The sequence below is a fragment of the Eschscholzia californica genome, unplaced genomic scaffold (assembly GCF_041429995.1).
Source record: "Eschscholzia californica isolate CP2 unplaced genomic scaffold, dmEscCali1.0.p SCAF_1, whole genome shotgun sequence".
NCBI classification, from domain to species: Eukaryota; Viridiplantae; Streptophyta; class Magnoliopsida; order Ranunculales; family Papaveraceae; genus Eschscholzia; species Eschscholzia californica.
The window spans coordinates 30,828,706-30,841,699 of NW_028238198.1; the positions used below are offsets into that span (position 1 = coordinate 30,828,706).

Below are 12,994 nucleotides of genomic sequence, written 5' to 3' on the forward strand. Positions count from 1 at the left end.
GATTGATTGGCACTCATTATTGTATTAGTGTTTCAAATACTATCTTTTTATGAATGAAGAATGGTTTCAATGTTTCAAATACTATTAATAAAGCCAATTAAGTGTACCCAAAAATAAATTAGATAATATATTAACAAAGTTTCACAGGCTAAGACTTCATTTGGTTTTTCTGAGAAATCGAAAAAACTCTATGATGAGAAATATTGTTGTTTACAGTTGCGTTTAGTTATATGACGGTGGTAATAACTGAACTAACTTTGATTAAGTTTACCATTAAAAAAGACAAATGCTAAACGAAGCCGCAAAATTGCTTCATAAAGTTATTTGCTAGACATAACCATTTATCTTTTATTAAATTGTTAAACAACACTAAAGATCGATTCATTAGTTTTATCTAGCAAATAATTTTTAAATTTTAGATTGCTAAATACAACTATATATGTTTTAAATTCCCAAAATTATTTACTAGACACAACCTTTTCTTTTATTAAATTATTAAACAAAAATAAAATTGGTTGTATTAGTGTTATCTAGTAAATATTATATTGAGAATCTAAAAAACATTACTACAATTTAGTCCCATAAACAGAAACTATTAGACCTACTAGGTCACCCGTTTGATTTAATAAAATATACATTATTAAGGTTTAAACTAAGCTTGACTAAGTCATAATAGTTAGGATTGTAAAAGGTACATAGTGATTTTATGTAGTATGATTTTATGAATATCTGTTGAGATTTTTTTTTGTTGAAAATATATCCGTTTGACTTTTGTTTTGTTGAACAATATCCGTTGGACTTGATAAACCAAAATTCTAATATATAAATACCCAGGGATGGATGCAAGATTTTCACTTAGGGGGTGCGGATTTATATACCTAAGTTTTTTTTCAATTAACAAAATACTTGTATTCATTAAATATTAATACATCAACAATTATAAACGCATTAACCTCTACAAGAGTTCATGTTTTGAAATGTTTTGATAATCGACTCATTATCAATTTTACTAAAAATTTATTTTCAATAAAAGATACTAAACTATCATTCAACCACGAATCACTCATCTTGTTTCTTAAACGTGTTTTAACTAGCTTCAGAAAAGCTCTTGCAATAGAGATAGTCGCAACCGACAAATTTAGTGCTAAAGTGGTAAGTAAATAAACTAGATAATATATTTTATTTCTCTTAGTTTCCACCAATGTTCTAGCAAGAGTTCCAACTTCATCCGAATTTGGAAAATCATCATTCTTTCTCGTACCGTGAATGTAATTATCAAGATGAGAACTAAGAAGCAGTGTTAAGACTAATGAAATCTGACGGATAAAATTCAGCAAAACGAATTAGCTTACTTTTGTCAAAAATGACAGATTCTCTAGATGGACTCAAACATGTCATACAACAGAACAACTCGACATTCTTCAAACAAATTCAAACACAAAATACTTAAAAATGGGTATAAATAGACAAATAAATCTATAGAAAAAAAATACATAAATTGCATATGGGGGGATTTGATCCCACGACCTCACACTCATAGCTAAAATATAATTCACGCCCTAACCACTATGTCAAGCCAATCTTCGCATCAATATCACATATCATTATAAATATATAAATTTATATATACCGATATTAAAAAAAAAATTTACTACTACTATTATTATTTTCGGGAGGATCCATGGGGTGCGGCCGCACCCCCTCGCACCCCCATGGATCCGCCCCTGTAAATACCCGTTTGATTTAATGAAATATACACTATTAGTAGTTTAAACTAAGCTTGACTAAGTCATAGTAGTTAGGGTTATAGAAGATACTTGGTGATTTTATGAATATCCGTTGGGATTCTTTTTTTGTTGAAAATATATCGTTGAACTTGATAAACCAAAATTCTGATCTATAAATACCCGTTTGATTTAATGAAATATACACGATCAAATTTGAACCTAAGATTTTCGGAGAAAAATTTAGATTATATTTTTTTTTGTATGGGTTGGTTTAGCAAGTTAAGACAATATTCAATTAGTCTTATTTAGTTATTTTTGTCTAATAATTATTTTTGAGTGGTGCATAGAATGTAGGAGAATTCGATTACACTTGATTTTTTTGTTTATGGTGTTGGTTAGCAATTTAAGACACTTTTTTAATTAGTTTTATTTAGTTACTATTGTCCCATAGTTGTCTTTAGTAAATTTGAAGTTGCATATAGTAGCATCCTTAAAAAAACAACGGTGTCTTATAACCCTTAATACCTAAAACACACAACAAAGTATGGAATATTGAACTTTTGACACCTCAATAACTAAAATTTTTACTCTGAAACTAGTTTTTTTTTTAAGAAATACTCAAAATGAAAATGAAAAATCTATATAATCATAAAAAATATTTACATTTTCATACTCGCATAAATTCATACCTTATTTGTACACTCAGATAAATTTAGAAATCTCTTTCACACTCACAAAAGTTCAAAACATATCTGAGTATATTTTGAATTTAACAACTTAAGATTAAGTTAGCTAGGTGACTTATGTGAATGTGTTCTTATTAAGTTGGAATCCTTGGTACTCACGTAAAAATAATATGATGGTGCTTTTGGTTGCAGGATTCATGAATCCGTGGATTCATGAGTCCTTGGAATTCATGATTCCACGGATTCATGAATCCAAATGGTTTCTTTTGGTTTGTTTGGTAACCAATAAGAATTCTAGGATTCTTGTTTCTTTCATTTAAAATCCTTTGGTTTGTTTGTCAATAATATTTGGATTCTTACAAAATAAGATTCTAATTAAAATAATATCCTTCAAATTCATGAACAATATCTTAAAAACAAAATCTCATCCAAATATTGTCTCTAGGTAACTGAAATTTCATGAAACCTATTTTTTTTCACGATAATTTAAAAAATAGTTATTTCTTTCTACAAAATAATTATTTTTTTCAAAATCATTATTTTTTCGAAAATTATTATTTTTTTCAAAATCATTATTTTTTCAAAAATCATTATTTTTTCAAAAATCATTATTTTTTTCAAAAATCATTAATTTATTCAAAAATCATTAATTTATTCAAAAATTATTATTTTTTTCAAAAATCATTATTTTTTTCAAAAATCATTATTTTTTTCAAAAAATAGTATTCCTTCCACAAAATTTTATTCTTCAAAAATAATGTTTTTTGGAAAAAATAGTGATTTTTGAAAAAATAATGATTTTTGAAAAAATAATGATTTTTGAAAAAATAATGATTTTTGAAAAAATAATGATTTTTGAAAAAATAATGATTTTCAAAAAAAATAATGATTTTCGAAAAAAAATAATGATTTTTGAAGAAAATAATGATTTTTGAAAAAAATAATTTTTTTGTAGAAGGGAAATAAATTTTTGTTGATTTTAATTTGAAATTTAGGTTTATTAATTCAAAAGCCTAGCAAATCCTAGGGGGTACGGTGGGATTTTGGTCCAATACAAAATTTGGAATTAGGAATCCTTAGGATTCAAGAGTCCTGGGATTCTTGATAGCCAAACAGACCAAGGATTCATGATTCCTACCAAATCTCACTTTTTTATAGGAATCCTACTTAGGAATCCTACAACCAAACACACCATTAATTTCTTCTGATCTTCTGGGTGGAGGTGTAAGTAGGAGCGAGGGAGACATGAAGTGTAGGATAGAGGATAGAGATGGAGGAGAAAGGTGATTCTTATTTTAATGTTTGAGTCCTTATAGTTGCGTCCCCAATTAATTAAGGTCAAATAAGTCAAATATGTTGATGTAGACCCGATAACTTTTTGTTTTATAAGATTTTTGTTTATCTATATACTGGCAAGCGTGAAAATATTTTTATCATCACACATATACTGTCACCCGATTAAAACTAACGTAATTCAATCCATACGGCAATTTTCTTTATAAAAATTTCAATACTTCCAAATATTGTTGCTGGATTTCTTAATTGACTCAAAATTCATTTATTGTTTATTTGTCTGAATTGGCTAAACAACTGATTTGAATTTCATTAGAGTTAGATGTTTCAAATTAATTAGACAAAGGAATTTGCTTGACCCAAAATTATTTGTTGAAATGACCTTCATTTTACAAGTTCACTAAACTGACCTAATTTTTACCATTTTGTTTCATATTTAGCCCTCAATATAAATATATGTCTAGATTATCTAGACATCTAATTTTGCCCTAATTTCATTCAGTTGAAAGAGAAACCGAGTAGTCCATTTCTCTCTCTTTGAGATGAGACCTAAGTTCCAGCTGAAATCACAAATGAAACCCTAAAGAAACCTAAGTTCCAACGGAACCTAAGTCCCTTTCTCTCTCTTCTTCTTCATCTTCATTTAGAAGGTTGATGCTTCATCTTCATTTCCAACGAAACTTAAGTTCCAACGACTTGAGGTATGTATTCTTCTTCCTCTTCAGTTATTGGGTGAAAGTGAAACCTAAGTTCTAACCGAAATCTTCATCTTCCTAATTTTATAAGTTTCGTGTAGTGATATCTTTGTGTGTTGCTCATAATGCTTTCAAGATTCAAACCTAAGTTCCTAATTTTATAATTTTGGCGAAATCTACAGTAAACCCTAGTTTTATTGGGTGAAAACTAAGTTCCTAATTCCATAATTTCGGTTATTTCTGAACCAAATTGGAAACCCTAGTTACTAAGAAAATTGGAACCCCTAGTTTGACTGCTTCACTATATTTATCTTTCTTTAACCTAGTTTGTGTATACATTATTAGTTTAAGCGCTAAAGATGTATTCATGTATTTGGAACTTAACCCCAGATTCAGTTTCAGTAGGAGAGCTTCATCTAGTTTTTTTATATTGTGGTTGATGAAATATTGAAGATGTGGCTATAATGTGTTTAGAAATTCATAGGATTAAATAGTTGCTCTTCTAGTATATGATTTCTTTATCGTATCCTAGGGTTAGGTGTGAACCCGACTTCCGAGTGGTATATGTTATTTTCACATCCGTTAGGCTAGTGCCAGACCCCAGAGATTATAGGTGAAATGTTAATACCTTGTGATGTTTACGCATTTCGGTTGAGGTTGTGAGAGCTCACACTGCTAGCAAACCCATACGACCACACTGTGACGCCTAATAAGGAAGAAACTCGCAGGTTGCTAGGATTAGTTCATCGGTTATCCATTATAGTTTATAATTATACATTTCTCTCAAAGGTTGATACTTGTACTTGGTAATACCATGATTTCAACTTCGAAGGCATTCTATATTATTCTTCTAGCTTATTAGCTAATTGTACTTGGTGTTTAATCTTATAGTATGGTAGGAGGATGAGAGTAAACTCCACGTAGGCGAATACAATGTTTCTTAACAAGTTTACACTATAAATTGTTGAGGCAAATATCTCTTTTGGAAACATAAGTTGCACAGATGTGTTACGTGGGTGTAAGTTTCTAGTAGTGATATCTTTGTGTGTTGCTCATAATGCTTTTATGTAATAGAAAAGAACTACCATGAGTATATTTTTCACTTAGATATGTTTGTATATACATTACTTATCTAGGGTTTATGCATCGAGGTGTTGAGATTGTTTATAAGGGTTGTAACTTGACTTCTTAAGTTACACATAAAGTTGGAGGATGACGACATGATTTCCTATTTTTTATGCAGGAGAAGATCTTCGTCGACGTGACGAGATAACACAAAAGTGAGAATCAAAGAAATAATGTGTTGTGTTGGATCTTTTTATGTATTCAAAGTCTGAGGCAAAGAAACGGAAAGCCCAGGTGCAAGATGCTAAAAGAAGAAGATGGTTTAAAGGGTTGAGCGTAAAATGGCTGCAGTAGCAAGGGATCGAGCTTGGACTCAAAAACTAGCAGAGCTCCAACAACTTGAGGCAGAGAAGGCAGCAAAGACTTGAATCAATATGATTCAAAACGTCTTTTCCAGACAGTAAGACTTATGTTTGAACATCGATTTCGGTTCTTGTGTTGTGTTGTTTAATGTTGTCCAACAGGTAAGCCGAGAGGTACGAGATAGTGTGGATCTGTATGGTTTTGTTATTTGATGTGTACAAGAACGACAACACCTTAGATCACTTCATATATATGTCATGAATCAGTTCTTCCAATCACTTTTTCTTCCTGTTTTGATGTCAAAGAATGTGGATCTGTATGGTTTTGTTATTTGATGTGCACTTCATGTATATTCTTAGGCTGTAATGCAGTTGTTACAACTACATCATTACTCCATATATATGTCATGAATCATTTAGGTAAGTCTAGACCAGTGACTCAATTTACACCAGTCGACACTCTGTCTAGACCAGTATAGACTTTGTCTAGGTAAGTCTAGACTCTGTCTAGACCAATGGAGACTATGTCTACTTTGTAACAATGTTGCCTAAGACGTTAAAACAAACCAAAATACATTTATTCCAAGACGTAAATTTATGTTCTTCCATATTTGTAAGTAACTTAGATGATAACAATAATGACAAGACGACTGCATGAGTCTAGACTCAGACTTGGAGGTCGTTAGATTCACATTGTCTCGAGGAGTCTTTCCATATAAAATTTTTAACTAGTCGAAGTATTCAATAAGGCCATAATTGCAAATCAATAATACAAATTCATTCACCATGTATCGAGAAATCGTGACATACATCAAAATTGTACTACAATCACTCTAAAATATTTGACCAAAGAAGTTCCTTTAAGTGTTCAACCTGCATATTTAAGTTCGTGCCATACATCTACAACACACAACTTCACGAAGTTCTCTAAGTGTAGTCTCGCCTGATAGAACTATTCCGGCTTGTTTACCACCAATATATTTTATTTCGTTATTCACATTTTCTAATTTACCATTATGAAATAACTAAATACTCACGGATTCCATCACGAATTACCCTACAAAACAAAAATAAATTCATTATGTGTACATACTAAAATTGCTACCAACTTCCAAAATACATACAAACTTGAGATGTATTTAACATGTAAATTGAAAACCTATAAGATGAATTCAACATGTAAAATGACAATCAAGCAATACATAAGATGAAATAATGAAAATGAAGTAAGACCAATCTTCAACAAACATGAACAATAATTTGGTTCATTGAGGATTATTAACAAACACATGGTGAACATGATTTATGATGTTCTTAGGTCAAATGTTAGAATCTGTTTTAAGAAACACTAGATTGGTAAAACGAAAATTTCATAATGAAAATGACACTTAATATGAAACTTATTGTTAACAAAACTTCATAACGTCAAACATAAACAACTTCTAACGACATGGATTGTTTTTACATCAATGATTTGTTCTTAGGAGAAATTTAGTGTACTAAAGCGATAAGTCAAAGTAGGTTAGTTCAATTAACATATGTTTCGACACTCAGGTAGGCTCCGATTCTGTAATCAAAGGGTGAATGTATTGGCGCAAAATAAATTGAAAATAAAAAGAAATAGAGAAACACATATTGCATATTAGAGAAACACAAACAAGTAAAGCAAATAAATTCAAATAAATGAACTTCTACATGGGTACAGGAGGTGAACTCATATTCCAACCTATAAAGATCAACAATTCCATATGCTTGGGCTTCTATTGCAAACATATATATAAACATTCAATTCCATATGTTACTGATAGATTGTCTGTTCATAGTTGATCTAGTATAACTGTATAAATGACTAAGGAAAATGGTAGCGAGAAGAGATTAGAACTAATGTTTCCTAATAAAATTCGATAATCTATTCGACTAACATCCCAAGTTCCATTTTGATGTGGTTATGTGATCACCATCTGATGTTTTTACATTGGTCAAATAGGAGAAATAAACATATTTTTCTAAAAAATGTTGATGATATGTTTGTGATAGATGAACAATATACCTAAATAAATAAAAAATCTATACAAAGCCAAACAAAACAACATGCAATATGAAACAAATTAACAATTAAGATGAAATAAAGTAAACTATAACAAACATTAACTTACCTCAACAAATCGAACAAACCCTAACCCAACAAAATTTGGCCGAAATTTCCGACGAAGTAGAAGATACTTAAGATTCAAACCCTATACGGGATATTAGTTTCAAGATTGGGACTCAATTGCATACAAATCGAAGAGAGAAGGTGGAATCATTTCGTTCTAGAGTGAGAAAGTTTGGTTTTCGTTCTAGAGAGATAGAGTTCGGTTTACTCTGATATCCTTGTTATGTTTGGTTGTCTAGATTATCTAGACATCCTTTTATAATGAAGGGCAAATATGGAAGTTCATGGTCAAAATAGGATCATTTGAACGATATTTGAAAATGAGGGTCATTTCAACAAAATTCACTCAGTCGCTCAATTTCCCATTAGACAACTAACAATCTGTTTCAACAAAAAAAAAAAAAAAACTAACAATCTTATTTGAAGAAAAAGACACTACCTTAAAAATCATTTTTGAAAGAAATAGACAGTAGAAAATCGATGTAGAGAATAGTAAGAGGCGAGCTGGATCGTTCTATAAATAAATTAAACTCTAGGTAGTAGTGGACAATGAGAAAAATACTTTAAAAACAGAAGGGGATTACTCTAACTCTACTCCTACCCAACCACCATGGATCCTTACAAGGTATTTGACTTTTTTGCTTGCCTCTTTATCCAGTTAAATAGTTTGGGTTTTTCCCATTGATCCTTCATTAACTTTTTGAGTACTTGGATCATTTAAATCTGCTTTCTGTATTGCCTATTTGGTTGGTTGATACTTGATCCCACTATTTTGATTCATTTTAAAAGCAAACTTTGATTAGTTTTCTTGAATGGGTTTTTGTTTTGGTTGATCTGGTTTTGCATCTCTTCTTCTATAATTGGATTTAGTTCATCACTAACTCACCTCATTTTGATTATACTTTACTTGACAGCATCGCCCATCAAGCTCTCATAATTCCCCTTTTCTCACCACTAACTCTGGTGCTCCTGTTTGGAACAACAACTCATCATTGACTGTTGGTTCTAGAGGTACTACTATTACTACTTAATCACTTGATTTATGAGTCTGAATCAAACCCATTATTTATGTCAAGATTATAACTAGACCTAATGTCATTGAAAATGTTGTAAGTACATAGAATTTTTACTTAATCTTTGACATGCTGACTCATCCGGGTAAAAGAATGGTCCAGACCGTTGTATTCGTGGTTTGATCTTTCGCGTAAAACTTGTTTAGTTTAAGGAGAGACTATATTTGTTATGATAGATCGTGAAATACGTAATAAACCAGCAGACCGTTGTTTAGAATGCCATGATTTTCATAAAATCGTTGGATCCTAATATGAAAGATTTGAGTCCCACTTCAATATGTCTTTGACAGGTCCGATTCTCCTCGAGGAATATCATTTAGTTGAGAAGCTTGCGAATTTTGACCGTGAGCGTATTCCAGAGCGAGTTGTTCACGCTAGGGGAGCGAGTGCCAAGGGCTTTTTCGAGGTCACACATGACATTTCTCACCTCACTTGTGCTGATTTTCTTCGGGCACCAGGGGTCCAAACTCCTGTAATTGTTCGTTTCTCCACTGTTATCCATGAGCGTGGAAGCCCCGAAACTCTGAGGGATCCTCGAGGTTTTGCAGTGAAGTTTTACACCAGAGAGGTAACTACATTTCTTTAGTCCTTATTTCTGTTGTCGCGATCGATAAGCTTTTAGAGCTTCTTTCTGGGCCAAGTTTACCTGTTTTTGTTGATTTCAGGGTAATTTTGATCTTGTTGGAAACAATTTCCCCGTCTTTTTCATCCGCGATGGAATGAAGTTTCCGGACATGGTCCATGCTCTGAAGCCCAACCCTAAGTCCCACTGTCAAGAGAATTGGAGAGTACTTGATTTTTTCTCTCATCACCCAGAGAGCTTACACATGTTTACCTTCCTCTTCGACGATACTGGTGTTCCGCAAGATTATAGGCACATGGAAGGTTCTGGTGTTCATACCTATACTCTTATCAACAAAGCTGGAAAAGCACAATATGTGAAGTTTCATTGGAAACCCACGTGTGGGATCAAATGTTTATTGGAAGATGAGGCAATCAAGGTTGGAGGAGCTAACCATAGTCATGCAACCAAGGATCTCTATGACTCTATAATGGCGGGTAATTATCCTGAGTGGAAACTTTTCATCCAAATAATGGATCCTGATCACGAGGATAGGTTTGATTTTGACCCGCTCGATGTTACCAAGACTTGGCCAGAGGATATCATCCCCCTCCAGCCAGTTGGGCGCTTAGTCTTGAACAGGAACATCGATAACTTCTTTGCAGAGAATGAGCAGCTAGCCTTCTGTCCTTCTATTATAGTCCCTGGTATTTATTACTCGGATGACAAGTTGCTTCAGAGTCGTATCTTTTCTTATGCCGATACTCAAAGGCATCGTCTTGGACCAAATTATTTGCAGATTCCTGTAAATGCTCCTAAGTGTGCTCACCGCAGCAACCATCATGATGGTTTTATGAATTTTATGCACCGTGACGAAGAGGTATCGAACTATCGATCATACTTTATGCATCTTGAAGACTTAAGAAGTAATTTTGTGCATGTATAGTTGAATTTCTTTCCTTATTCCTTGGATTATATACCCTAATGGTAGCTGTTTTTAGGTCAATTACTTCCCTTCAAGGTATGATTCTGTTCGTCACGCAGAGACTTACCCCATTCCTCCAACCATCTGCTCCGGAAAGCGCGAAAGGGTTAGTACATACTACTATTTGGTGACAAATTTAGGAGTTCATTTTTCCAAGTAAAAAATGTAATTTGAGGTTGATCTGGTTTCTAATAACTCATAGCTAATCAAATTGTTTTTATATCCTGGGATTAAATGAGTTTATAGTACCTTTTTTTAAACTGTCGGCTGATATTCGATCGTCTGGTGATAACAGTGCATCATTGACAAAGAGAACAATTTCAAGCAGCCCGGAGAAAGATACCGATCCTTCACACCAGAGAGGTTTTTTTTCCTTCAGATAGATTGTAGAAATACTAAATCTTCGGGCTTTTTTCACACTTGTATTATTTCATTTCTTTTCGCAGGCAAGAAAGATTTATCTGCAGGTGGATTGACGCTTTGTCCGACCCAAAGATCACCCATGAAATCCGGAACATTTGGATCTCATACTGGTCTCAGGTAAATACACTAGAAATGGGTTGTAAATTGATGATATATGTCATGAAAGATAAGATTATATCTTATTTGGTAAAGGTACTGAATTTACGATGTCTGTGGTTACAGGCTGACAAATCTCTGGGTCAGAAGCTCGCTTCTCGCCTGAATGTGAGGCCAAGCATTTGAAGACGGTGACGATGATGCTCGTCGCAAGATTGAGTAAAATGCAGGAAGACTTTTGTTGTAATGTTGTAATCTGAAGAAATATTAATGCTTCATCATGTAATAAGTTAAACATGAGTACTATGCTCCAACTAATAAAGAACAATTATGTATCATATCATAGTATTGCACACAAGTATATGTATAATTCCAATTCAAACGTGGTTTCGCCTGTCTCATATATCATGAGAATCCACTATTACAAGAAACTCCATGAATGAAGGGTCCTTTGATGGAAGAAGAATCAAGAGCACAGTGAGATACAATCAACGGATATGGCTAAGTTGATTTGACACGTTGAGAATTCAAGATCGCCCATATCAAATGCCATAACGAGATATCAGGCCAAAGAGCGGCTGGAGAATATAAACAAGTACATGTAGTTTGGCAAAGAAGAAAATTACTCAAACGATTGGTACCTGAAGTTCTGATTAGTATATTCGGCTCAGGGCACATAGACATACATATGTCTCTCAAGATCGGATGGCTTAACTGCAAGTTTTCCATCATTGACGTCACAATAAAGTTCAGTCAGATTACCAGCACCTGACCCACTTCTGTCAAGTTCAAGGAATTTACTCCGTCTCTCATTATAACATTCTTGAACGGCATGAGTTATCTCATTGGACGAAGAATATGCAACACAGACATTTAAAACAACACCGTCGTTCTTTGCTGTAGCTGCCATTGCCTTCTGAGCTGCTTTTTGGGTTGATTCATCTAAGAGCTTCAAGTTTCCGATAAAATTTATCCCAACCCCAAACTTGCTCACTATACTCTTTACCCCGAGCAACTCGTCGATTTTATCTCGCATCAGTCCCATCACTGACTGAACTTTTTCGGGTTTACGATTGAAATTATCGACAGTAAAGGCGTATACTGTTACGCACTTAACTCATAACAGTACTTGAGAATTTCTTAAGAGCCAAGAATCCAACTCTATGAGCAGTCTCTTCTTTCAGTTTATGCTTTCGAGCGTACCTTCGATTTCCATCCATTATAAAAGCGATGTGGTTGGGTATATGATCTACAGATAGAAGAGCGAAAAAATGCATTTTCGGAATATAGAACCCAATTTCCCACTGAAACCCGTCCCGGTTATTAAGAGTCTCCATTTTTAAACTGAAGAAGAAACCAAAATTAGGTCATTACCATAACCATGGATTGCTTTCTAGCATCATCATTGAGGCATTTTATCAAACAAGTTGTGCCTATTAAAACATCATGAAGTTTAGGTTGCCAATTTTAAAGGGATATTATTAACAGTCTTTTGAGAAAGTGAGGAGAGAGAAAGTGAGGAGAGAGAAATCTCTGGTTTTTGACCATCATCCGCCATGAATGAGTCTTCGTTCTCGGTCGAGGTGGACAAGAAGATATTCTGTTTCGAGAAGATGAACCCTAATTTCACGAGGGTTCGGGAGATCCGAAACTCCATGGAATGGTCATGCAACTTACCGGTAGAAGGGATCTCCGGTTTGGCATGTTTCGTTAGGTCTAAGGCGTACAAGTTCTCGTCATGGAAGGAGGACATGGAAAGAAGGGGAAGATGCAGGGACAATGGAGTCGTCCGGTTCTGGGAGACGAGGGAGAACAATTTTGGTCCGTTCATTAGAGTGTATCGTACATGTGGCAAGGAGAACGCCCGAAGTT

General features: G+C 33.4%; 1 protein-coding gene, 2 long non-coding RNA genes and 1 pseudogene across 3 annotated transcripts; 2 read left to right on the forward strand and 2 right to left on the reverse strand.

Moving 5' to 3' along the window:
* The first annotated feature begins 4,203 nt into the window (after positions 1 to 4,203).
* LOC147566002 (uncharacterized) lies at positions 4,204 to 6,104 on the forward strand. Its single transcript, XR_015237386.1, has 2 exons — positions 4,204 to 4,407; positions 5,645 to 6,104. It is a non-coding gene; the product is annotated as an uncharacterized LOC147566002 (long non-coding RNA).
* Positions 6,105 to 6,598: 494 nt separating this feature from the next.
* LOC147566003 (uncharacterized) lies at positions 6,599 to 8,189 on the reverse strand. The gene is made up of 2 exons (XR_015237437.1): positions 7,985 to 8,189; positions 6,599 to 6,885 (listed from the first exon to the last, which is right to left on the reverse strand). It is a non-coding gene; the product is annotated as an uncharacterized LOC147566003 (long non-coding RNA).
* Positions 8,190 to 8,388: 199 nt separating this feature from the next.
* On the forward strand, positions 8,389 to 11,460 carry LOC147566004 (catalase isozyme 1-like). Its single transcript, XM_086652462.1, has 8 exons — positions 8,389 to 8,608; positions 8,898 to 8,994; positions 9,347 to 9,624; positions 9,722 to 10,498; positions 10,620 to 10,709; positions 10,899 to 10,966; positions 11,050 to 11,143; positions 11,249 to 11,460. The coding sequence occupies exons 1-8, from the start codon at positions 8,594 to 8,596 to the stop codon at positions 11,306 to 11,308; spliced, it is 1,479 nt and encodes a 492-aa protein (XP_086508588.1). The 5' UTR covers positions 8,389 to 8,593; the 3' UTR covers positions 11,309 to 11,460.
* On the reverse strand, positions 11,438 to 12,574 carry LOC147566005 (dehydrodolichyl diphosphate synthase CPT3 pseudogene; annotated as a pseudogene).
* Positions 12,575 to 12,994: the final 420 nt, after the last annotated feature.